Source organism: Microtus oregoni, unplaced genomic scaffold, assembly GCF_018167655.1.
Source record: "Microtus oregoni isolate MIOR12 unplaced genomic scaffold, Mior012 000010F_ref0000083, whole genome shotgun sequence".
Classification (NCBI taxonomy): Eukaryota; Metazoa; Chordata; class Mammalia; order Rodentia; family Cricetidae; genus Microtus; species Microtus oregoni.
Window position 1 is genome coordinate 45,162,452 of NW_024543069.1, and position 24,011 is coordinate 45,186,462.

The 24,011-nt window shown below is 47.2% G+C and overlaps 1 protein-coding gene across 1 annotated transcript; it reads right to left on the reverse strand.

The window, feature by feature from the left end:
* Positions 1-15,807: 15,807 nt before the first annotated feature.
* Positions 15,808-21,007, reverse strand: LOC121452780. Its single transcript, XM_041659029.1, is given in 5 exon segments — positions 15,808-16,140; positions 16,456-19,532; positions 19,535-20,308; positions 20,430-20,595; positions 20,831-21,007. Coding segments are annotated over 5 exon segments (4,527 nt in total).
* Positions 21,008-24,011: the final 3,004 nt, after the last annotated feature.

The following is a 24,011-nucleotide window of genomic DNA, read 5'->3' on the forward strand; positions in this document are numbered from 1 at the left end:
CTCTGGCTAGAGCAGCAATGTGATCTGCCTTTGTTTCAGTAGACCATACAGCTAGGCATGGTGGCTCACGCCTGGCGTGCTAGCACATAGAAAGCCGTGCAGGAAGAGTGCCACAATTTTAAAGCCAGCCTGGGTTGTATTATGAGTTCCAGGACAGCTTGGGGTACAAAATGAGATTGTCTCAATAAATAAATAAGTGATTATTTTATTTATGTGTTTGTTTATTTTATTGTTTCTTGAGATAGGGTTTCTCTGTTTAACAGCTCTGACTGTCCTGGAACTTAATCTGTAGACCAGGATAACCTTGAACTCACAGAGATCTCCCTGCCTCTGACTCCTAAATGCTGAGATTAAAGGTGTGTGCCACCACTGCCTGGCTAATAAATAGATTTTTTTTAAAAAAAGTGAATGTGCTTTAGTTTTTTATTGCTGTGAAAATACACCATGATCATGGCGATTCTTATAAAGGAAAATATTTAACTGAGGAAGCTCACTTACAGTTTCAGAGATTCAGCCCATTATCGTCATGACAGGGAGCATGATGGTATGGAGGCCAACATGGTGCTGGAGCTGAGAGTCCTCTGTCTTGCAAGCAACAAGATGTCATCTGAGACACTGGGCAGTATGCTGGGCATAAAAAAGCTCAAGAGCAGTGACACACATCTTCCAACAAGGCCATGCCCACTTCAACAAAGTCACCCCTCCTAATAGTGCCTCTCCCTATGAGACTAGGGGGCCAACCACATTCAGACTACCACAGACCTGTTTAAAGAAAACCTGTGTGGGGGGCTGGAGAGATGGCTCAGAGGTTAAGAGCATTGCCTGCTCTTCCAAAGGTCCTGAGTTCAATTCCCAGCAACCACATGGTGGCTCACAACCATCTGTAATGGGGTCTTCTGGCCTGCAGGCATACACACTGACAGAATATTGTATACATAATAAATAAATAAATATTTAAAAAAAAAAAAAAAAAAAAAAAAAAAAAAAAGAAAACCTGTGTGCGTGCAAAGTGAAAGCTGGGAAACAGAAGAAGCAGTGGTCCAAGCAAAGATGGACTCCAGCCAGATGAGTTCCAAGCATTTAGGTTCAGCATGAGTTTTAGAGTGAGCACATCCGTGGGGAACCAAATAAGCCTTATTTAGCAGGGGCGTTACTTAGCCCTTGAGCAAACTGATGGGAAGATGGATTAGGAGAGACACCAGTGGGCCACAGAAGTCACATTACTGCTTTTGTTATTTGTTTTGTTTTGCTTTGAGACAGTGTCTGGTGTCAACTGTGTAGTGTTGGGTCAAAATTATCTAAGGGCCTGCACCTCGAGGCCTATAGGACAGAAAAAAAACTTGGCTCAAGTTTGAGTGAGGATAAGACAGCAAAAATAAGGCAGTCGACTCTCCAGCCAGAGGGAGGGCTTGGCTGTCTCTCACTGGCTGGAGGTACCCCCACATCACACCATGTCACTTAAGCTATATAAGCTGAGGCTCACAGTAATAAACTGATTTTCTGCTTGACTCAACTCCCTGTGGCCACTGATTGTCCTGCATCTACTGTGGGGCTGGGACAGTGCGGGGGTGGGGAGGAGTATATGGCTGGATAGCACACTCACCTTTCCCTGGGGATTAAGGAGGCTCAAGAAGCCAAGCCAGCAGTGTCTCTGAAAATGACCTTGATCCTTCTTCCTATGCTTTCCAAGTGTGACCTGTGTCACCATGCCTGTATTTTCCTGGTGCTGGGAACTGAACCCCAGGCTTCATGAAGCTAGACACAGACTCTACCAACTGAGCTATGTTCCTAGACCCTGTACTTTGAAACTTTCGCTAAATAGTGCTGTTTGTCTTTTAAGTGTAAGTCTGAGCTGTGGTTCTACCATTATTAGGCCAACACGTGTGTCAGACTGCACTCCGTTTCAAAGGTGAAAACAATTTTTCTTTTAATAATTGTGTTTATTTATTGTGTGTGGAGTGGGAGTGTGCAATACTCACAGGCCAAGGTACGGGTGTGTGAAGGTCAGAAAACATCTCTTTAGAGTTGCTTCTTACCACCTTGGATCTGGGGACAGAACTCAGGACATCAAAGCCTGTACATACAGTGTCAACCACTGAGCTCTCTGATAGACCCTAAAGATAAACTTTCCTTCCCATCAAGCTGTGCTTCAAGCTTCCACGAGATAAGACAGAGCAGGGTGAGATGTTTTAGTTGGAAAGCCAATACCACACCTTTAGGTCTCGAAGTCATCCACCCTAAGATGGTTACACATCAGCGAACTCTACAGCTCCTAAGCAAAATGTCTCTGCAAACATTTGTTTGATTTCACACCCTTCAGATTTAGTTCAGATTTAGGAAGTCATGTTTGTGGTATCAGCAAACGTTTCCAAGTAAAACAAAGGCTAGAAACGGTAAGGGTTGTCATACAGTTTCCCTTAGTGATGCAAGCGTCTTCCAGGGTTGACCCTGATTCCTGCATGTGTGCTTTCTTAGCGTTTTGGACCTACAGAGAAACATGGGAAGTGTTTCATTGGCGAACACTGGTCAATACCAAGGCAGGTAGAGATCAGCTCCATCTCTGCCATAATTTTCATTTTCCCAAATGAATGTGGACCCTGTGGGAACACACAGCTGTGAATGACACCAGTTTTCACGCTTGTGTTTCAGACACATGCCCTCAGCTCGGGAGGCGGTCAAGGCCGCTCTCTTGCACAATCCAGCTGAAGCAACAGCACCTCAGTCACTTCTCTGTTTCAGATGAGTTCATGGTACTCCGGGGAATCAGGACTTCCTGGTAAGCACAAAATGAAATAGAAGAATGTGTGTCCATGCACACGTGCACGCACACATGTGGCGAGCTTGTGTGTGTGTGCATGTGTGTGCGTGTATGTGTTTTCTGACTAACATTTTGACAATTAACTATAGACTCTACCCATAGAAGCAACAGTACCAACAGAATATATAGAGATACACAAAATACGGATTTTGGAGGCCGTAAGATGACTCAGTGATAAGGGCACTTATTGCTAAGCCCAACAACCTGAGTTTAATCCCAGAATCCCACACAGTGAAAGGAGAGAAACAACTCCTATACACACACATACACATACACAAACACACACACACACACACACACACACACACACTCATACAAACAAATATAGACTTACTAGGAGGAAGGAAGTGGCTTACACAGTTACAGAGGCTGAGAAGTTCCAAACTATGCTACTTCTAAATCAAAGACAGGAAAGTTGGCTGAGCAGCTCCAGGCAAAGGGCAAATTCTAATCCATATCCAACTCTGAGAACAAGACAAGCAGGCACTCAAGGGCAGAAGATGGAGGTCCCATCTCAGAAAGACTCAACTGGTCATATCCTTGCCATTTTGTTCTTTCTGCTTCAGTAGGTTGTGTGGTACCCACCAAACTGATGTGTGCTACATAGTTTTATGTCAGCTAGACACAAGCTGGGCTCATCTGAAAAGAGGGAACCTAGATTAAGAAAATGCCTCCATAAAATAGGGTTGCAGGCAAGCCTACAGGGCATTTTCTTAATTAGTGACTGACCTGGGGGGAGCCCAGTCCATTGTGGGTGGGGCCATCCCTGGGCTGGTGGACCTCGGTCCTAGAAGAAAGCAAGTTGAGCAAGCCAGGAGGAACAAGCCAGTAAGAAGCACTCTTTCATAGCCTCTGGCCTCTGCATCAACTCCTGCCTCCAGGTGCCTGCCCTGCTTGAGTTCCTGCCCTGACTTCCTCCAATGTGAACAGAGATGTGGAAGCATAAATCAAGTAAACACTTTCCTCCCTGTCTTAATTAGGGCTTTCATTACTGTGAAGAGACACCATGACCACAGCACAAAATGAAAGCATTTAATTGTGGAAACTGGCTTACAGTTTCAGAGGTTCAGTCCATTATCATCATGGTGAGGAGCATGGCAGTGTGCAGGCAGACGTGGTGCTGGAGAAATAGGTGCAAGTCCTACACCTTGCACACAACAGAAAGTCAACTGAGACTTCCTGAGTGGAAGAAACCTCAAAGCCCACCTCCACAATGACACACTTCCTCTAACAAGACCATACCTACGCCAAAAAAGTCACACCTCCTCATTGTGCCACTCCCTACGAGATTATGTGGGCTGACTACATTCAAACTACTACTCTCCAAAACTTGCTTTTGGTCATGGTGTTTTATCACAGCAATGGTGATCCAAACTAAGACACTGGTAAATTGCTTTTATTTGGTCAGTGGATTACTATGCAAATCTCTCCCAGAAATATCCTCACAAACACATCTATCTCAATGGTTATCCCAGCAGCCTTCAGCCAATTCACCTTCATACTCTGTCAGTGACATTACATAGCAGATTTCAGACTCCTGACTTTGCATCTTTGCTGCCAGAGTTTCATGCATTGAATTAAAGCAACGGGAATGTTCTTTGGAGCTATTTGCAAAATCCAGGGATCCAAAATTTACTGCAGCCAAAATAACATTTTGTCCTCATTTGTGTAGACACAAGTTTTGCATAGGCCTGTCTTTGCATAACACTCCCTTTATTCTCAAAATCTGAGCACAGGTGATGCATTTCCTCCTTAGCGCACTTCCCCTTGTTTCCTGTTGCTGTGGAATAATCCTTCTGTACACTATGAATGTAAATTAGGCATTGGGTAGTAAAGAACAGACTGGTTGGTTGGTAGCCAAGTAGGATGTATAGGAGGGACGGTCACACAGAATGTTGAGAGGAAGAAGGACAGGGTCACCAAGAGAAACAGAGGAAATAAGACATGTTGGAGAACAGGTAAAGCCATGAAACATGTGGCAATACATGGATTAATAGAAATGGGTTAATTTAAATTGTAAGAGTTAGTTAGTAATAAGCCTGAGCTATCGACTGAGCATTTGTAATTAATATAAACCTCTGTGTGAGTTCTTGGGAAAAAACTCTACCTACAAATGATGCCCACAATCCTGCATAGATCCGCAAAAAACCTGAAAAAGCATTTAAAAGGTTCTAAACACATGAAAATGGAGCCAAACTCAGCTTCCTAGTCCTGTATCTCTCATGCCAGCCACAGTACAGAAAAATGTCTCCCAGCAGCTGCCAGTGTCCATGAGCTAAGACAAACAGTGGATTCCAGCAGTCTCTCACACAGGCAGCAGTACAGAGAGGTGTCTCCCAGCTGCCTCTTGAGGGCTTAAGCTGCCAGCACAAGCTCCACCAGCACATTGCACGGCAGGTTTGGGGGTTCGCTCATGTAAATAGAAAAAGATTACAGATAAGTAATAAAGAAAGATTCAGAGGGGGAAAAAACTCTAAGCAGTTTACAGAGTGTTTAAAAATATGTATATGCTTGGCAGAGAGAAGAGATAGACTATATACTACCTTAAAAAGGTAGTAAACTAATAGAAAAGAAAAAAAAACTAGGTAAAAAGAAAATACACAGGGAGTATGGATTTTTTGCTATTGTGCTGTCTTTGGATTTTCTTACTGCTGAGGAAGGAGCACTAGCTGCTAAGAGACACTTGATTATAAATGTTGCTGGATTAAACCAACCTGCATATTTTTAAAATGTCTTGACTTCAAAATGAAAGTCCAAAGATATATTACTTTGGGGAAGCAGTTATATTTTTATCTCCACAGAAATCAAAGGCTGTGGATTTGTTCAAAGTTAAAAATGATCAGGTTTGATTGTGGAAGATGCCTGAAAATCCTATCTTCAAACATAGAGAAATAAACCTAGAAAAACTACAGGAGAGACATGATGGAAAACAGATGGTCCAGATGACCCAAAATATCAGAATGCCTCTGTTGCAGTTTCCTCAGAGTTCTACATACAGAACAGTTTCAAGGCACTGGCTGAGATGATCCAGCCTCACAGGATACTACAGCTAAGACATAATCAATATCCTTTATTTTCTTGGGTCTGAAGGTTGCCAGTGACTCCCAAACAACAGGAAGTAGTCTAGAAAACTATGCATACATTCCAAAAGATTGGTTATGGATGTTTGTCATCATTTAAGGAGGGTTGGTTACTGTCCAAACTGGACCAGGACACAGGAATGGTGACTGCCAAACTTGGCCCAAACAAAGTCAGACAGTCCTTCAAAATTCCCTGCTTCACAGGAGAGTCGGTCAGATATATCAATGTCACAGAAAAACCTAGATTGACTGTTCGGACATCTGATGTGCCTGTCATTAGGCACCCTTCTAGGGTCTCTGATGGAACTGAAGACTAGATAGTTATAATTATAGCTTTCCTTAGTTATAATAAAAAGGTAAATTAGACGTAAAACTTTAGACTCACCAAGATAAGATAGATAATATAGTATTTTTCCTAATTTTGCCAAATACAAATGGACTAGATGTTGTAACTGTAATTCTTACCTAATAACTATTTTGTTGTATATAATTTTATAATGCTAAAGTTAAAACCTTACTTTTTAATTAGAAAAAAGGGGACATGCTGTAGGACAATCGTTGTACATGAATATGTATTACTCTCTGTTAGCATCAAGACACACCTTGTCCCTGCCCCTTGGGAACCTGGTACAATGTGTCATACTCTGGGCCCTGCATCGTGCCTACATGTATGACATGCCTACATGTCCTTTTAAGAGACAAGTTCCACCCACTCCTGCTCTCTTCCTTTCTGCCATTTCTCTGAAGAGCAGCAGTCTGTCTTTCCCTGACTCTCTCTTCTTCTTTCTCTGTCTCTGTCTCTCTATGTGTGTGTGTGTGTGTGTGTGTGTGTGTGTGTGTGTGTATGTGTTTCTCTGTCTCTTGGTAAATAGATGCTAGTTCTCAACTAATTGCTGTTGCCTCTTACATCTGTATGTGCCTACAAGTTACTGGTGGATCCTGTTACTCCCGGCTTCTGGAAGCTGGGAATACAGCCATTTGTAGAGTCTAGTGTGCACTAGGCCCTGAGTTCCATCCTGAGTTCCATCCTAAGCACCCCTTAAAGTAGGGGTAGTGGAGCATGCCTGTCATCCCAGGGTTTGGGAGTGTAGGCAAGAGGACAAGAATTCCAAGTCCTCCTCCTCTGTATATTGACTTTATGGCCAGCCTAGGCTGTATGAGATCCTTTCTCAGAACACAGTAAACTATTACTTTATTAATTGTGATTTCAAATAATTTAATCAAATGTAGATTTTGATCCATGGATCTGCCGTGGGTTTCTTCTAGCAAGCACAGGAGTGGTTTCTAGATGCTAGCCTAAGGTCAGAATTTTTGTATTAATTTATGTTTGTTTCTTTTGAGAAAAGGAGCAGGGACTCTAGCTAGCCTGAACAAGGCAAACATGGCTCTTGCAGGTCATGCCCTTCCCTCTGTCTTCCTATAAAAACTACTAGGTTACCTTCTAAAGCTAGCCACCAAGCCCTAGTCCCTTATTTGGCCACTTCCTTCTCCTGAGGCTGATTACCAAGGTCCAGTTACCAAACTATTGAAGTCCAGCAATCAAAAGCCCCCTGTGGCCACCCTAATTAACATGCCAAATCAAAATTAAAGCCTCATCATAACACCGGTTGGGGGTGGGAGATAAGGAGGTAATTCTTTTACCATTATAAGCTGCCATTTTTCTGTGAGCCACATCTGTCTCTTCCCTATCCAGAGGCAGTCCTTTGTCCCATTCCAGGGCAAATACTCTTCTCACCCCACTTGTTCACATTCTATTTCTTGTTTTTGTCTCTTATTCCTGCCTTTGTCTCTCCGGGGCATATAAATCCCCTTTGTGCTGAGAAATTGGTTTTAGGGTGTCTTGAGGTGACTCAAGTGTCCTTATGCATGGTCTCCTTACCTGAAACTCTCAGCAATCCTCCTTCCCTGGCTTCCTAAACACTGGGATTACAAGCAGTGCTAGCCACTCCCCGTGGCCCAGTTTGTTATTTGCATTTATTTTGCATAACCAGGAACCAAGCACAGCCTCACACCAAACAAGTGAGGCTTTTGTTCTAGACCACTGAAGCCACCCTCAGACCAGGGACCACTTTGGGAAGGGGAAGAAAGAGAGCCTGTGTTTGGGTGGAAGCATCACCCCAATCCCTGGCATCCATAGATCCAAAGACTCTGGAATGTTTGGAAGTTCCATCCCAAGCCCCCTCCCCTGGGAGTTGCTTCAATCTAGACTTCACCTCAGAGAAATCCTGCCAAAGGATGACCTCTCCCCAGAGATGCTGAAGACCACTCCCACGGGCTATTTAAACTACCCCACCCCCCCAGAACAAACTCGTGGTTTTCCAGTTTTCCTTCCAGGTCTCCTCTCTGGGTAGGCTGGAAGGCCACCAGGGAGCATTGGTATTCATTAAACCTGGGTTTTTTCTTATTCGGTTTGTCTAATTTGGATTATTACACTGGCAGAGAGGTTAATGGGGCACAGAAACTTTTCACCCTGCACTTTTCTCTTTTTTATACTGCTGTTGGCGGAGCCATGATTTTTTTGTTTGTTTTTTGAGACAGGATTTCTCTGTGGCTTTGGAGGCTGTCTTGGAACTAGCTCTTGTAGACCAGGCTGGCCTCGAACTCAGAGATCTGCCTGCCTCTGCCTCCCGAGTGCTGGGATTAAAGGCGTGCGCCACCACTGCCAGGCGGAACCATGATTTTTTAAAATAACCTCAGATCAGCTAAGCCTGGTTCTGCTGCTCTCATGCCCAAATCCGCGAGGTCCCCCAAAAGCCAACAAGGAGACGAAGTCCCATACATAAAAACAAAGAGCCTTTATTTTATGCAAGTTTGCAAACTCAGTCTCTCCACACGTCCATATTGGAATAAACAGAGAGCCTCGAGCTCAGTTAGAATTGGGTTTTTATAGTAGTAAAAGTGGGGGTGAGGGGCTTCTGAGGTTCAGGACCCCTGATTGGCTGACATTTGTCTAGGGGGTGTCCTGGTGACTGTGCTGGAGGGTGGGTGAGCCTATCTATAGAGGTTGGAATGTTAGGCATTTCCTTTGGATGGTCTGTTCTTGGGTGGTGCTCAGGTAATCTTAGTTTATGATCCCTTCTGCAACCAGGCATTGCTTCAGGGTAAAATACTGAGACTCAGGCTGAGTTAAAATGGTTGGAAGTAAAGAACTTTGTTTGGGTGATCTGTTCATGTTTAGCTTATCGTGGCTGGTTCCTACACTGCTAAATGGGTTATGAGCAGTTGCTGCTGTTGGATAAGTAAGACTTGGGGCTGAGCAGCTCTCTCTGTCAAATAAAAGAGTATTCCTCAATTTGTATACTAGCATCACTTCTCAGAAAATATTGTAAAACATATAAACATGTACAAAGAACATTTTTTAACTTATATATAAAGCAAAATTAGATTCTGGACTCAGAAACTAAGGTGTTTTTTGGAGTTAATAGGGGATGAGAGGCAGTTCTTCCTTGTCCAAGGTTACCCCAAATCTGCCTAAATACCTGTAATACATCACCTATTACTACATTGACACTCAACAAATGTCCTGACCTCTTGGTACTGCCATCATTGATCATTTGTGCTTAATCAAATTACAGGTATAACGGTACTGGTAGTATTCTTTAAGCATATTCCATGTGAGCCTGATTTATATGATTCTTTCTGGACTGTACAGCAAGGGTCCCAAACTGTACAGCTTGACTTTTCCAAAATGACTCACTCACAGTTGGGTCCTATTTTGTTTCTCTTACACTGTTTTTCTGGTTCCCAATTCAGTGAAGTCTCCACAGGGTTGGCAAAGGTGCTCAGCAGGTAAAGGTTGAAGGCACTGATGCACATTAGGACCCTGCCCACAAGATGGAGGGAGAGAACGGGGAGATTCTCAAGAGCTGTTACAGATTTCCACATACATGCTGTGGTATGTACATTCTCTCACACACAAACAACACACACACACACAAACACACACTGCTGGTTAGTTTTTGTCACCTTGACACAATGACACACTTGGGAAGAGGAACTCCTTGGTTCTTTGAGACAGGGTTTCTCAGTGTAGCCCTGGCTGTCCTGGAGCTCATTCTCTAGACCCCGCTGTCCTTGAACTCAGAGATCTACCTGCCTCTACCTCCAAGGGCTGGAATTAAAGGTGTGTGCCACCACATCCTGCTAGAAGAATTACTCCCCGCTCCCCTGGTGCGGGAAGTTCTTCTGTCTATGTGTTTATTTTATTGGTTAATGAATACAGAAACTGCTTTGAGCCTACAGCAGAGCAGGGCAGAACAGAGGTAGGTGGGGAAAACGAAACTGAATGCTGGGAGAAAGAAGGTGGAGTCAAGGAGAAGCCATGGAGCCTCTGCTAGAGACAGACATGCCAAAACTTTGCCGGTAAACCACAGCCTTGTGGCGATGCACAGATTAATAGAGATGGGTTGATTCTAGAAGTAAAAGCTAGCTATAAATGTGCTTAAGCTATTAGCCAAACAGTATTGTAAATAACATAGTTTCTGTGTGATTATTTCGGGGCTGACCAGCCAGGAACAAACTAGTGGCCTCTTACAACTCTCCCCTCTCAAGTTTTACTCTTAATTGATGTATTGCTTCCATCAGATTGGACAGTGAGTATACCTTCCTGGTATTTTTTTTTTTTTTTTGACTGCTAGTTGATGCAGGAAGGCCCACCACTGTGGGAGGTGCCATCCTTGGGCAGCTTGGCCTGGCCTGTAATAAGAAAGGTGGCTGATCAAGCAGAGAGCAAGCCAGTAAGTAGCCTTCTCCCATGGTCTCTGATTCAGTTTCTGCCTCCAAGCTCCAATTCTGGTTCCCCTTGAAGATGGACTATATAACCTGCCCAAACAAGCCCTTTTCTCTTCAGCCTGCTTTTGGTCAAGGTAAGCTAAAACATAAAAGCAAAATAGGAAACATGTACACACATACAAAGTAAAAATATCTTTTGATATTATTGTGTCAATCAAAAGATGTGATGAATTGCCGGGCAGTGGTGGTGTAGGCCTTTAATCCCAGCACTCGGGATGCAGAGGCAGGCAGATCTCTGTGAGATCAAGGCCAGTCTGGTCTACAAGCGCTCGTTCCAGGACAGGCACCAAAGCTACAGAGAAACCCTGTCTGGGGGGGGGGGGGGGCGACAAAAAACAACCAGTCCCTGTGCCCACCAAGCCTTGACCCCTCCCTGAAGGAGTGTCAAGATGAGCCTGCCAAAATCTTGACCACACCCTCAGTCTATTTACACTGCTTCCCTGGAAAGTTTCCTCATGGGCTCTTCCCCATCCCCCATGATTGCGTTAGCGGCCTCCTGGTTCCCCCTCGGGACCACCCGAGAGTGCAGGAATTTCATTAAACCTAGATATTTCTTAATTTGGCTTGTTGTGGTTTGGCTTGATGGGGAATTTTACATTGGCAGAGAGCTCACATTAGGAAAAATTCCTAACAATGAATACTTAATATTTTGTTGAGCAGGGCAACAAACTTGCAGTTCTGGCACTTGGAAGGCTGAGCGAGGATGCTGAACTCAATCAGCAGCTTGCACTGCATAGTGAGACCCTGTTTCAAAAGCAAAGCAGGAGAAAAACAAAACAAAAGAAATTCAGCCAGGGGTTTTATGGGGAGATATACACCAGTATTTTTGTGAAAATAAAGATCCATACCAGAAAAAAAGTAACAAAGCAATATTTCAACTTTTATGTTTTAAAATCACCTAATATATTCTCCCTACCTTAAGGGGATTATTAAATCATCTCTTTCCTTTGATTTGCATACCTTCATATTTATATCTGGGAGTTATGATTTTATGAGTAACAAATGTATCTTTGAGAAATATTTTCCTCATGTTTTTGTTGGTATGTGATAATATGCTTCTGTGTGACGGCATGGGAGGCCAGAGGAGGGCATCGGGTTCTCTGCTGTTGTCCTCTGCCTGTTCCTTCAGTCAGGACCCCTGTCTGACTGAACCTGCAGTGGGCTGGCAGCCAGCATCCTCCGGAGTACCTCCGTCCATTTCCCCTGCCACACTGCCACCTCTTCCCCCTGCCATGCTGGTGTCAGGGGCACGGGGGCTCACATCTGAAGATGCTCTCAGGGGCATGGGGGCTCACAGCTAGGGCTGGTGTCATAGGCACAGGGACTCACATCTGAAGTTGCTGTCACAGGCACAGGTGCTCACACCTGGGGCTGGTGTCACAGGTATGGGTGCTCACACCTGGGGCTGGTGTCACAGGCATGGGGCTCACACCTGGGGCTGGTGTCACAGGTATGGGTGCTCACACCTGGGGCTGGTGTCACAGGTACGGTGCTCACACCTGGGGCTGGTGTCACAGGCACGGGGCTCACACCTGGGGCTGGTGTCACAGGTACGGGTGCTCACACCTGGGGCTGGTGTCACAGGTATGGGTGCTCACACCTGGGGCCGGTGTCACAGGTATGGGTGCTCACACCTGGGGCTGGTGTCACAGGCATGGGGGCTCAATCTGGGGCTGGTGTCACAGGCATGGGGGCTCAATCTGTGGCTGGTGTCACAGGTATGGGTGCTCACACCTAGGGCTGGTGTCACAGGCATGGGGGCTCAACCTGGGGCTGGTGTCACAGGCATGAAGGCTCACACCTGGAACTGCTGTCACAGGTACGGGTGCTCACACCTGGAGTTGTTATCAGAGGTACGAGTGCTCATACCTGGAGCTGGTGTCACAGGCACAGGGGCTCACACCTGGAGCTGGTGTCACAGGTACGGGTGCTCACACCTGTGGCTGGTGTCACAGGAATGAGGGCTCACACCTGGTTTTTTATTTGGGTTCTCAGGATTTGAATTCAGATCTCTAAATTTACATAGTGAGCAATCTTAGCCCTGTACACTAATTATATTCTTTTGGCTGCTATATAAATATTTTATAGACTTACAACTGATAAAAAATAGTTTTGTTTCATACAAATATGCATAAATCAAAAAACATAAATATTGGGGCAGCAGGAGGGCTCTGAGGGTAAAGTGCCCAGTGACCTGAGTTGTGTCCCCAGGACGCACGGTGGAAACAGAGAGCCAAGTTGTTCTCTAATTGTCACAGTGCCGGTCACCCCATTCACACATGGGGACACAAATTTATAAATTCATTTAAAGATCTGTAACTTTTTAAAAAAGTAGCCAGGCTAGTATTTAAGAGAGGTGGGTTTTTATAATGTCTGTTTAAGAACGATTCAGATTTACTAGATGCAAATGAGAAATGATTTCATTTTGTTCTTTTTTTTCTGTTTGCGTTTGTCTCTGTTCAGGCGATTGGCGGCACAGCAGCAAGAGCCTATGGGTACTCAGCAGTGTGAGTCAGAAGTTTTGCATTAATCACTTACGTGTCAATAAAATCTTGCATATTTCTACTGAAGACAAAAATGAACGAGGCGAGTGAAAGACCCCCAAGGTGGGCTGCCTTTCAGTCTGGGGAGACCCTCCCAAGGAACAGCAAGGCCACGTGTGCGGATGCAATCAGCAAGAGGTTTATTTCAGATACACAGGTACCTGGGGCATCTTAGTCGCTCGGAGGACTAGCGCACCTTCAGGTTGGGGCAGTGGATTTTTATAGGGTAGGGAAGCAGAAGCGCGGGTACAGAAGCGAGACGCACAGTTACAGGGTTCTGATTGGGCAATTCAAATAAGGCTTGGGTTCAAACTGAGTACAGTTCTGTGGTTTCCAAGAAATCAGATATGTATGCTGACTCGGCCTATCTAGGATACAACTCTTCTTCTGGACCTCAAGTTCCCTGCTGGCAGTCCAGATGGTCGACCATAGATATCTTGTCTGGCTCAACGCCCCTGCCCCTAAGTTGACCAATGCCCTTATCTCTAAATTGAACTCCCCTGTCCTAGCTTTCAGTTATATTGCTCAAAAAATTCAAACCTTGTAAAATAGCGTTATTGCTGCTGCTAACTTAATGCTGCTAAGTAGGGGTCTTTCCTTTCCCCCATTTCTTTTTGTAAATTTGAATAAAATCCTTTATTCAACTAGTGGGCACTCTTAACATGTTCTGGATCATACTGTTTAAGCTGATGATATTGTTGAGTGAGGACCAAGGCTTGTATGACCGAGAGTCTATCTTTCATGAATTGGACCAAGCGATTTAGAATACAAGGTCCGAAAAGTAGGATTAGGAGTATAATGATTAGGGGGCCCATGATGGAGGAGACCAGAGTGGTAAACCAAGGGGACCTGTTGAACCAGCCTTCAAACCATCCCTGCTCTGACTGGAACAACTGCTGTCTCTGCTTAAGTCTTTCTCTCAGTTTTGCCGTATTGTCTCTGACTAGGCCAGTATGATCTGCATAGAAGCAACATTCCTCTTTTAAGGCAGCGCATAGGCCTCCTTCTTGCAGGAACAGTATATCAAGTCCCCTACGGTTCTGTAGCACTACTTCTGATAAGGAGGTTAGGGACTTCTCAAGGGCGCTGACTGATTCCTCCAGGGCCTTGATGTCTGTATGCATTGCCGCTTGAAGCTGTCTGAATTGGCTGGTGGCTATAAGGGCAGAAGCACCAGTCCCTACCCCTGCTGCTATGCCTCCCATAGTTAGCACCCCCAGTAACAGTGCTAGAGTCAGGGATACCGGTTCTCGTTTGAATCGAGGTTTCCCTTCAAAATGACTGTAAATATATTCAGAATCATGATATGTAACTTTAGGCCATAATTCAACTAAAACACAGTAATCAGAGGTCAGGTTAAGTACGGTCGTTGATAGACAAGGGGTGATCCCAGTGCTACAAGCCCAGTAGGTACCGCTTGGTGCAGTTAAGTAATAACCGGATGAGATGGACTGAAGAGTATTACATAAAGCTTGATGAGAGCTTGGGACTGTTCCCAAGCAGAGTCCTTTTCCTGATACCTCCGACACGGTTAGTTTGTGCTGGGGAAGACCAATGCACTGTGTGGGTGGCGAGGTATACACGACATAGGTACCTGTCACTGCTATCCCTTCATAATAGGGGTGTCTGGAAATCAAACATAACCAACATTCCTGGGTCTTATTGGGGTCTGTCACATTTAAGGCTAGATATGCCCCCTGGACTAAATTGAGTAACCTATCCCCGGTCCCGGGTTGGTAAGGAGTCGGGGAGGCTGTGAGTGGGGTAGAAACAGTTGATGGGGTGGCTGGTACATTGAGGGGAGCTTCTGGGAGTGCTGCCTGACCGGGCTGTGATGGGGATCTTTGGTCAGAAATAACTAGATTAGGACCAACTGCTTGGCGGGCCGTTTCCACTTTTAGTTTTATAGTGAAGATGGCACCTAGGTCCTTCTTAGTCAGTCTGTTTGGGAAGTACCATCGGAGGCCCCAAGTCCTCCCTGTCATCCAATTAGACTGCTCTGATGCTCGACCTCGGGGGGTGAAGGTGATGTTTAAGGGCAGACAGGTGGGGTTGTCTTTACATTTTCCAGTATTCGTTGTGGAACACTGTCTAGGGGAGGTGTAGTTTTTATGAACAGTGATCCAGTCCCATGAGGAGCTAGGCTTCCAATATGCATCCCCGGTTGTTTCACATCCCCATGTGTTACAGAATAAGCTTTCCCATCCTCCACAGCGTCGGACCTGGTCTTGCTCCCGCCCATCCCTGGGACAGACATAGAAATCTAATTGCCCCAGGAAGCATCTTCCTTCAGGGCTTCCGCAGCCGAATTTTCCCCCAGGAGAAAGGCGGCTGCCTGCCTGGTCCTTTAACTGTGTAGGTAGCAAATCAGGAATATCCCATATCTCTGATCCTGCTGCAATCTGGCAGAAATCTGGGGTAAGCAGGGGCCACCAGGTGTCTATAGCATGGTTTGCCTGAATTTCCCAGACAACTTCTCCGACCGAGGACAATATCTGCCATTTTAGGGAGCGTACCAGGTGAGGGCTGTCTCTCCGGACTATCATCCCTAGTCCCAACAAGATCCATAAACGAGTCAATGGGGCCCCCGGGTAAGTCTTATCTTTAGAGGGTTTTGAGAGCGCTGGACCCTCCATAGTGGTTCTGCTGTATCTCCTTCCGTACGAGCTGCTTTCACGTGGGAGGCGTGGACCCAGGCCGCGATGCCGTCAACTTTCAGTACCGTTGGAGTGGTTAGTAGCACGGTGTAGGGTCCTTTCCAGCGGGGTTCCAAATTTTTAGTCTGATGTCTGCGGACCCACACTGTATTGCCAATCTGGTAGCTGTGAGGTACCGCTGGTCTGTCCAATTGTTCCTTATAGGCTGCAGCAAGTGGCTTCCAGACCTCTCTCTGCACGATCTGGAGTGCCTGCAAATGAGCTTCCAGAGAGGGGCTATTAGCAAAGTCTGAAATATTGGAGTCAAAGAAATTAATGAAGGGCGGGGGCGCCCCGTATAGTATTTCAAAAGGTGTGAGCCCGTGGGGCCCTGGTGTATTGCGGGCTCTGTAGAGGGCTAGGGGTAGTAGGAGCACCCAGACTCTAGTGCCAGTTGCAAGCGTCAATTTGGTCAAAGTCTCCTTAATAGTTCTATTCATTCTTTCTACCTGTCCTGAACTCTGGGGTCTGTATGCACAATGTAATTTCCAATCAATCCCCAATAGCTTGGCCACCAACTGACTTACCTGGGAGACAATGGCGGGCCCATGATCAGTGCCCAGCACTTGGGGCATGCCATACCTGGGGAAGATTTCTTCCAGCAGCTTTTTGGTCACAATTTTTGCCGTTTCATGCTTGGCTGGGAAGGCTTCCACCCATCCAGAAAAAGTGTCAACAAATACCAACAGATATTTGTATCCATATAATCCTGGTTTGACTTCAGTAAAGTCAATCTCCCAGTGGGTTCCAGGACGATGCCCTCGTACCCACACTCCCCGTCCTAGCCGGGTTTTTCCTGCATTAACTTGGGCTCGGCATTTGTTTACAATTTCCTGCAAAATGCTGTCTCTGCCCAGCAAGTGGAAGTGGCTTTCTTCCCAGTCCAACAAGGTTTTCATCTTTCGGAGACTGAGGTGGGTCAGTTTATGCAAGTAATTAAGCATCTCATGGGTATATGCCATGGACATCACAGTCTTTCCTTGCCAGGTCCATTTGCCAGTGTCTGGGTCATGGGAGGCCCCCAGGCGAGTTAGAAGTTCCAGATCTCTTTTATCATATTTGAGGGGGTCCCGTGCCCTTTCTGTCCCTTGTTGTATGGGGAAAGCCATCGAGGCGGTCTCTTGGGCCACTCGCTTAGCTGTTTCGTCTGCCAAGCGATTGCCCCTGGCTTCTGGGGTATTTCCCTTCTGGTGACCTGGGCAATGCATAATGCTTAATTTTTGAGGCAAGAACAGAGCCTTGAGTAGGGCTAGAATCTCAAGCTTGTTTTTGATTTCTTTGCCCTCAGAAGTTAGCAGTCCTCGCCTTCGGTAGATTTCCCCGTGGATGTGGGCAGTGGCAAAAGCGTACCGACTATCAGTATAGACGTTAAGCTTCTTACCTTCTGCCATCCTAAGTGCTTGTGTGAGGGCGATGAGTTCGGCCCGTTGAGCGGAGGTCCCTGCTGGAAGGGCTTTTGCCCAGATTACCTCGGTCTCAGTGGTTACCGCTGCCCCAGCCTTTCGTTCTCCATCCTTTAGGAAACTGCTCCCGTCCGTATACCAGGTGAAGTCGGCGTCTTTAAGAGGGTGATCCGTCAGGTCCGGTCTGGTCCCGTGCATTTCCGCAAGGATCTCGAGGCAATCATGCTCTGTCTCCCCCTCTGGCAGAGGGAGCAAGGTTGCAGGGTTCAGGGCTACCACAGGTCCGAAATGGACTCGGTCAGTGTCCAGAAGCATGGCCTGATAGTGGGTCATGCGAGCGTTGGAAAGCCAGCGGTCAGGGGGTTGCTTGACCAAGGCCTCCACCGCATGAGGGGCCAAAATAGACAATGGCTGCCCCAGAGTCAATTTGCCCGCGTCTTTTGTCAGGACTGCTATTGCAGGTACCATTCTGAGGCAAGGGGGCCATCCGGAGGCCACCGGGTCTAACTTCTTTGATAGGTAGGCCACAGGGCGTCGCCAAGGTCCTAGCTTCTGCATTAGGACCCCTTTGGCGTAACCCTGCTTCTCATCTATGAATAGTTCAAATGGCTTGGTCAGGTCTGGGAGCCCCAACGCAGGGGCTGTTAGCAGGGCCTGTTTTATTTTCTGATATGCCTCCTGTTGGTCCTTGCCCCAATCAAATAGAGTCCCTGGTTTAGTAAGAGGGTACAAGGGGGCTGCTATCTCAGCAAACCCCGGGATCCAGAGGCGACAGAATCCTGCCGTCCCTAGAAATTCCCTCAGTTGTCGAGGGGTCCGAGGCACAGGCATTCTCATGACTGTCTCTTTTCTGTCCTTTGTTAGCCATCTCTGTCCTTCTTTGATCGAGTACCCCAGGTAAGTAACCTGCTTTTGACATATTTAAGCCTTTTTAGCTGAGGCTCAGTAGCCAAGGTCCCCCAGGGCCTGTAACAAGGCCTTGGTTCCCTCCCTGCATTCCTGTTCTGAAGTGGCCGCCAGTAGGAGATCGTCCACATATTGAAGCAGCATCAGTGTTGGATGCTGGGGCCTAAAGTCAGCCAGATCTCTATGTAATGCTTCATCGAACAGGGTGGGGCTATTTTTGTACCCTTGTGGAAGCCTAGTCCAAGTTAACTATCCCGAAATCCCCAAGTCAGGGTCCTTCCATTCGAAGGCAAATATAGGCTGACTTCTAGGGTGAAGTCTAAGACAGAAGAATACATCTTTTTAATCCAATACTGTATACCAGTTATAGGTCGGGGAGAGTCCGCTCAACAAATTATAGGGGTTAGGCACTGTGGGGTGTAAGTCCTCCACCCGCTTGTTGACTTCCCTTAGGTCTTGGACTGGCCTGTAATCCCCCGTTCCAGGTTTTTTGACAGGCAATAAGGGAGTATTCCAGGGGGACTGGCAAGGTACCAATATTCCCTGGTCCAAGAGTCTCCGTATGTGAGGTCTAATTCCTTCTCTGACTTCATGTGACGTGGGATATTGTTTGATCGAAATGGGGGTGGCTGTAGCCTTTAAAGATATAACTAGGGGGGCTTGTTGTTTGGCCAGTCCCATACCCCCAGTCTCTGCCCATGCTTGAGGGAATTCTGTCAGCCAAGAGGTCTCTGTTAAGGGATCAGGTTCTGTGGGTGGTTCGTGGAACCGGTATTCATCTTCCAAATTTAGGGTCAGCACGTGCAGGGGCTGCCCTTGGGGCCCGGTGATCTGCACTCCCGAATTTTCAAAGTGTATTTGGGCTTTTAATTTTGTGAGCAAGTCTCTTCCTAATAGTGGGTGTGGGCAGTCAGGGACATGAAGAAAAGAGTGAGTCACCTTACCAGTAGCCAGATGAACTTTGCAGTCAGTTGTCCATCGGTACCTCTTTCCACCGGTAGCTCCTTGGACCCAAGCAGACTTGTCGCTCAGGGGCCCGGGGTTCTGGGTCAGCACAGAATGCTGAGCCCCGGTGTCTATTAAGAAGGTGACTGGCTGCCCCCCGACATTAAGGGTTATCCTGGGCTCAGGGGGGGGCTCCTGACCCCGACCTCCCTAGTCATCCAAGGTCAAAAGGGAGGTTTGGGGTCTCGGTTTTCGAGGTCCCCTGGGTCTCTTGGGGCAATCTTTGACCCAATGTCCTTTTTCCTTGCAGTAGGCGCATTGATCCTTGTCCACGGGGGGGCCCCTTCTGTCTTCCCCCGTCTATCCTGCCTCTGTCCTGAAACTACAGTGGCCAAAAGCTTGCTAATCTCTCTATTCCTCTTACGGTCTCTTATATTTTCTCTCTCCTCAGCTTCCTTTCTTAGTCTTTCGTCTCTCTCCTCGGCTTCCTTTCTAAGCTGTTCATCCCTCTCCTCTTGTGTCTCTCTCTTGTTAAAAATCCTCTCTGCCTCTTTCAATAAATCCTGGAGTGAACTCTCCTTCAGGTTATCTAATCGTTCCAATTTTCTCTTAATGTCTGGAGCTGACTGCCAAATAAAGGACATGGAAACATTTGTTTCTAGCCCTGGATCCTCTGGATCATAAGGAGTATAAATGCGGTAAGCTTCCTTAAGTTGTTCTAGAAAGGCGGAAGGGGTTTCCTCGGAGCCCTGGATAATCTGCTTTACCTGAGCCAAATTGGTTGGGCGCCTAGCAGCCCCATGGAGACCAACTATGAGCAACTGACGATAGAGGATTAGGTGGTTCCTACCTTCGTCCATAGTGAAATCCCAATCCGGACGTTCTAGGGGAAACGCCACATCAATTCCATTAGGTAGCTGAGTAGGGCGGCCATTAGCCCCCCTGACATTCTTTCATGCCTCTAGGAGGACTCTCTGCTTCTCTTCTGTCGTTAGAAGCGCCTGCAGGAGTTGCTGGCTATCATCCCAGGTGGGCTGATGGGTGACTAGAATAGACTCAATCAAAGAAGTTATCATGGAGGGATCTTTAGAGAAGGGGGGGTTATTATTTTTCCAGTTGTAGAGGTCTGAGGCCGAAAAGGGCCAATATTGGGTCTGACCATTGGTGCCTGCTCTAAGTGGAAAGGCCTGGGAAGTGCTCGAGTCAGCAGGGTGTTGCTCCCTCCTTCCTCTTAGTCTGGCCGCCACCAGAGCCCTCTCCAGTTTCTTCGTCCTCTGGGGGGCCTGCCGATTCCGCCTCGCCAGAGTCCTGGTATGGAGGTGGCTCTTCTGTGAGCAGGTCCATCAGGAGATCGTCTCCTGGAGGCAAAACCCGTGGGCCTGGCTTTGTCTTAGACTCTGGCGGTTTCTTTTTCTGTGAGGATTTAGTTAGTACAGGGTAGAGGGAAGTGCGAGAGGGAGACCCGGCCGGGGTATGAAGGATAGGTGGGGGCAGGGTAGGTGCAGAAGCGAAAATGGGGCGTTTCGGAGAAAAGAATGGCTTGACCCAAGGTCATAAGCCAGGGCTTCCCAAGTGACAATGTAGGCGGTCTGATCAGGGTGCCCATGAGGGCCAGGATCCATCGCTTTGGCTTTAACCTGTGAGATACGTTAAGGTCAAAAGTCCCGTCCCGCGGCCATCCAACGTTGAAGGCGGGCCATTCCGATGTACAGAATGTAACCCATCGCATCTTGCGGATGTCCACGGACTGATTTTTCGCGGTGGCTTGGACATCCCGCCAGTGCTGCAAAGTCAAACTCAAAGGGGTGGTGATGGACTGTCCCATGGTTTCAAACACAGTTATTGACAGAACGAAACTAACGAACAGGAGACAAACAGTAAGACTGCATAGGCGCGCGGCACGTCTTCAGCGTAAGGCTGAAAGCAAGTGTTTAGATGGAGACAGCAAGAGTCCGGATCTCTCGTCTCCCAAAAGAATCACATACCCTTCAGACAGCGGGGATGCGCCGAACAGTCCTATCTTGGTAGGATTCACAGAATACGGACAGGCCACAAATTTGGCCCCAAACACTTCTGGGACGTCTCCCAGAGTTGCGTTCGGGAGTACGAGCTCTTCAGCTCCTCCGCGAACTCGCCAAATACTAATCTAGCTAGCTAACTAGTACAGATACGATCACAGGCGCAAACACAGAAACACAGAAGCACAGATATTCACAGAGAATGATCGCTGGCCAGCTTACCTCCCGTTGGTGGGGTCGATGATCCCTGGGTGGGGGTCTCCTTCTTCCCGGCCAATGCACCAAGATGAAAGACCCCCAAGGTGGGCTGCCTTTCAGTCTGGGGAGACCCTCCCAAGGAACAGCAAGGCCACGTGTGTGGATGCAATCAGCAAGAGGTTTATTTCAGATACACAGGTACCTGGGGCATCTTAGTCGCTCGGAGGACTAGCGCACCTTCAGGTTGGGGCAGTGGATTTTTATAGGGTAGGGAAGCAGAAGCGCGGGTACAGAAGCGAGACGCACAGTTACAGGGTTCTGATTGGGCAATTCAAATAAGGCTCGGGTTCAAACTGAGTACAGTTCTGTGGTTTCCAAGAAATCAGATATGTATGCTGACTTGGCCTATCTAGGGTACAACTCTTCTTCTGGACCTCAAGTTCCCTGCTGGCAGTCCAGATGGTCGACCATAGATATCTTGTCTGGCTCAACGCCCCTGCCCCTAAGTTGACCAACGCCCTTATCTCTAAATTGAACTCCCCTGTCCTAGCTTTCAGTTATATTGCTCAAAAAATTCAAACCTTGTAAAATAGCGTTATTGCTGCTGCTAACTTAATGCTGCTAAGTAGGGGTCTTTCAGCGAGTCCCCTCAAAGAAATACAGTCTTATAGAGAGGCCGAGTCGTGGCTTTTTAAGTTAAGAAATAGTTTACTTGTAGTGAGGACGAGGGAGAAGGAACGAATGGAAAACTGTGGGCTGGGATCTAGTTCATTCCTCGGGAGAATGTTGTGTAGTGTGTGAAATTCCATGCTCAATTGCGGCACCAGTCAGCCTGCTGTAGTGAGTGTACTTGTAATCCCCAGCAACCAGTAGGACAAAGCAGGGGCATCAGGAGTTCAAAGTCTTCTTTGGTGAATTAGAGACTGGTCTGGGATATGAGAGGTCCTTTGTTAAATAAAAAAAAAAAAAGCAGCCTGGTGGTGTTGGCACCTGCCTTTAATCCCAGCATGGGGTTGGGGGAATTGGAGGTTGGGGGAGGGGTGTGTGTGTGTGTGCAGAGGCAGGTGGGTCTCTATGAGTTTAAAGCCAGCCTGGTCTACAGAGCGAGTTCCAGGACAGCCAGGACAGTTACACAGAGAAGCCCTGTTTCAAAAAACAGAAAGAAAGAACAAAAAAATAGAAAGAAAGGAAGGAAAGAAGGTAAGCAAAAACAACAATAGTAAGTATTGTCTTAGAAAGTCTGCTTATCCCTGGCTAGACAGAGACTGTGGGTGGTGTTTGACTGTGGCCCACGAGAAAGGAAGAGTGAGAACATCCCTTGCAAGTCTTAGTCGGGCAAAAATGACATATCCACCCAACTTTCCATTTTCCTTGCTGGTAGCAGCCATGCAGTGAAGCACTTTGATGTAAAGTTCGCTGTGATGAAAGAAGACCTGGCTCATAAATGGGCCGCAGTCACACTAGGAGAGCCCCCGGGCTCCTGACCTAGTATCTGCTATAGTCAAAAGTCAGATGAGCTAAGGAGCTCCTGAGAGCATGAGAACATGGTACATGAACATTGGGGAGCTGGATGCCATTACAGGGATGAGTGATGAGCTGGAGCCCCTGACATCAGCTACTAACAGGCCACTAGTACCATGCTTCTGATGGTGGTGACCCTAGAGGCCAATGGGTGCCAACACCCCAGACCCTGAACAAAATAGAGCAGGGTGTGAGGTGACTGGGCAGTTTCTCCCCAGTCCCCTCCCCACCAGGTGCCCCCCCCCCCCCCGCGTCTTCTAAACTCAGGAAAGTGAGGAGAAGGACTTGGGTTAGAAGAGGAAAAGTAAAGGTAGACAGGACTCAGTCTGAAAGGTCGAGCTGCTCTGCAAACAAGGGTCTGGGCCAGTGAGGACGAGGGGAGAAACTCTGTGGGGACAGTCCCAGCCAGTCAGCCCCTGGGCTAGGTGCCCTGTAACCCCTGCGTTATTCTCAGTACAGTTCTTGCGCCGCTGTACTGTTCTTTTTTTATTATTATTTTTTTGATTTTCGAGACAGGGTTTCTCCGTAGTTTTTGGTTCCTGTCCTGGAACTAGCTCTTGTAGACCAGGCTGGCCTCGAACTCACAGAGATCCGCCTGCCTCTGCCTCCCGAGTGCTGGGATTAAAGGCCTGCACCACCACCACCACCACCCCCCACCCCCGGCCACTGTACCATTCTTGAGCCCGACAAGGGTCTGGATACTGAAAGAACACACGAGACCTGGGTCATTCGAAAGGAGATCAGCCAATGCCCTTTATTGAGTTTAGGAAAATCCCTATACACCTAGCTGCTGCACAGTGGAATTCCCCCCAGGCCCAAGGTGGAGTAAACAATGGCCTTATAGCTAAACACCGGAGGGGCAAAGGGAGCTCAGGAACAAAAGGGATGTTTAGCTGGCTGGCCAGAAACTGTCCTCAAGATGAACCTGGGGAGCAGGGGTAGACCCGTGGGCCCTACAGTGCCCCGCTTCTATGGGACTTGAGCTGGGTGGGGCTAGCTAGGAATGACTTCTCACTTCTGCCCGTTTTGGTTTAACAAAGGCTCCAGAGAGGAAGGACTGTAAGGCCAGCTCTCCAGGAGATGGAGGCAGAA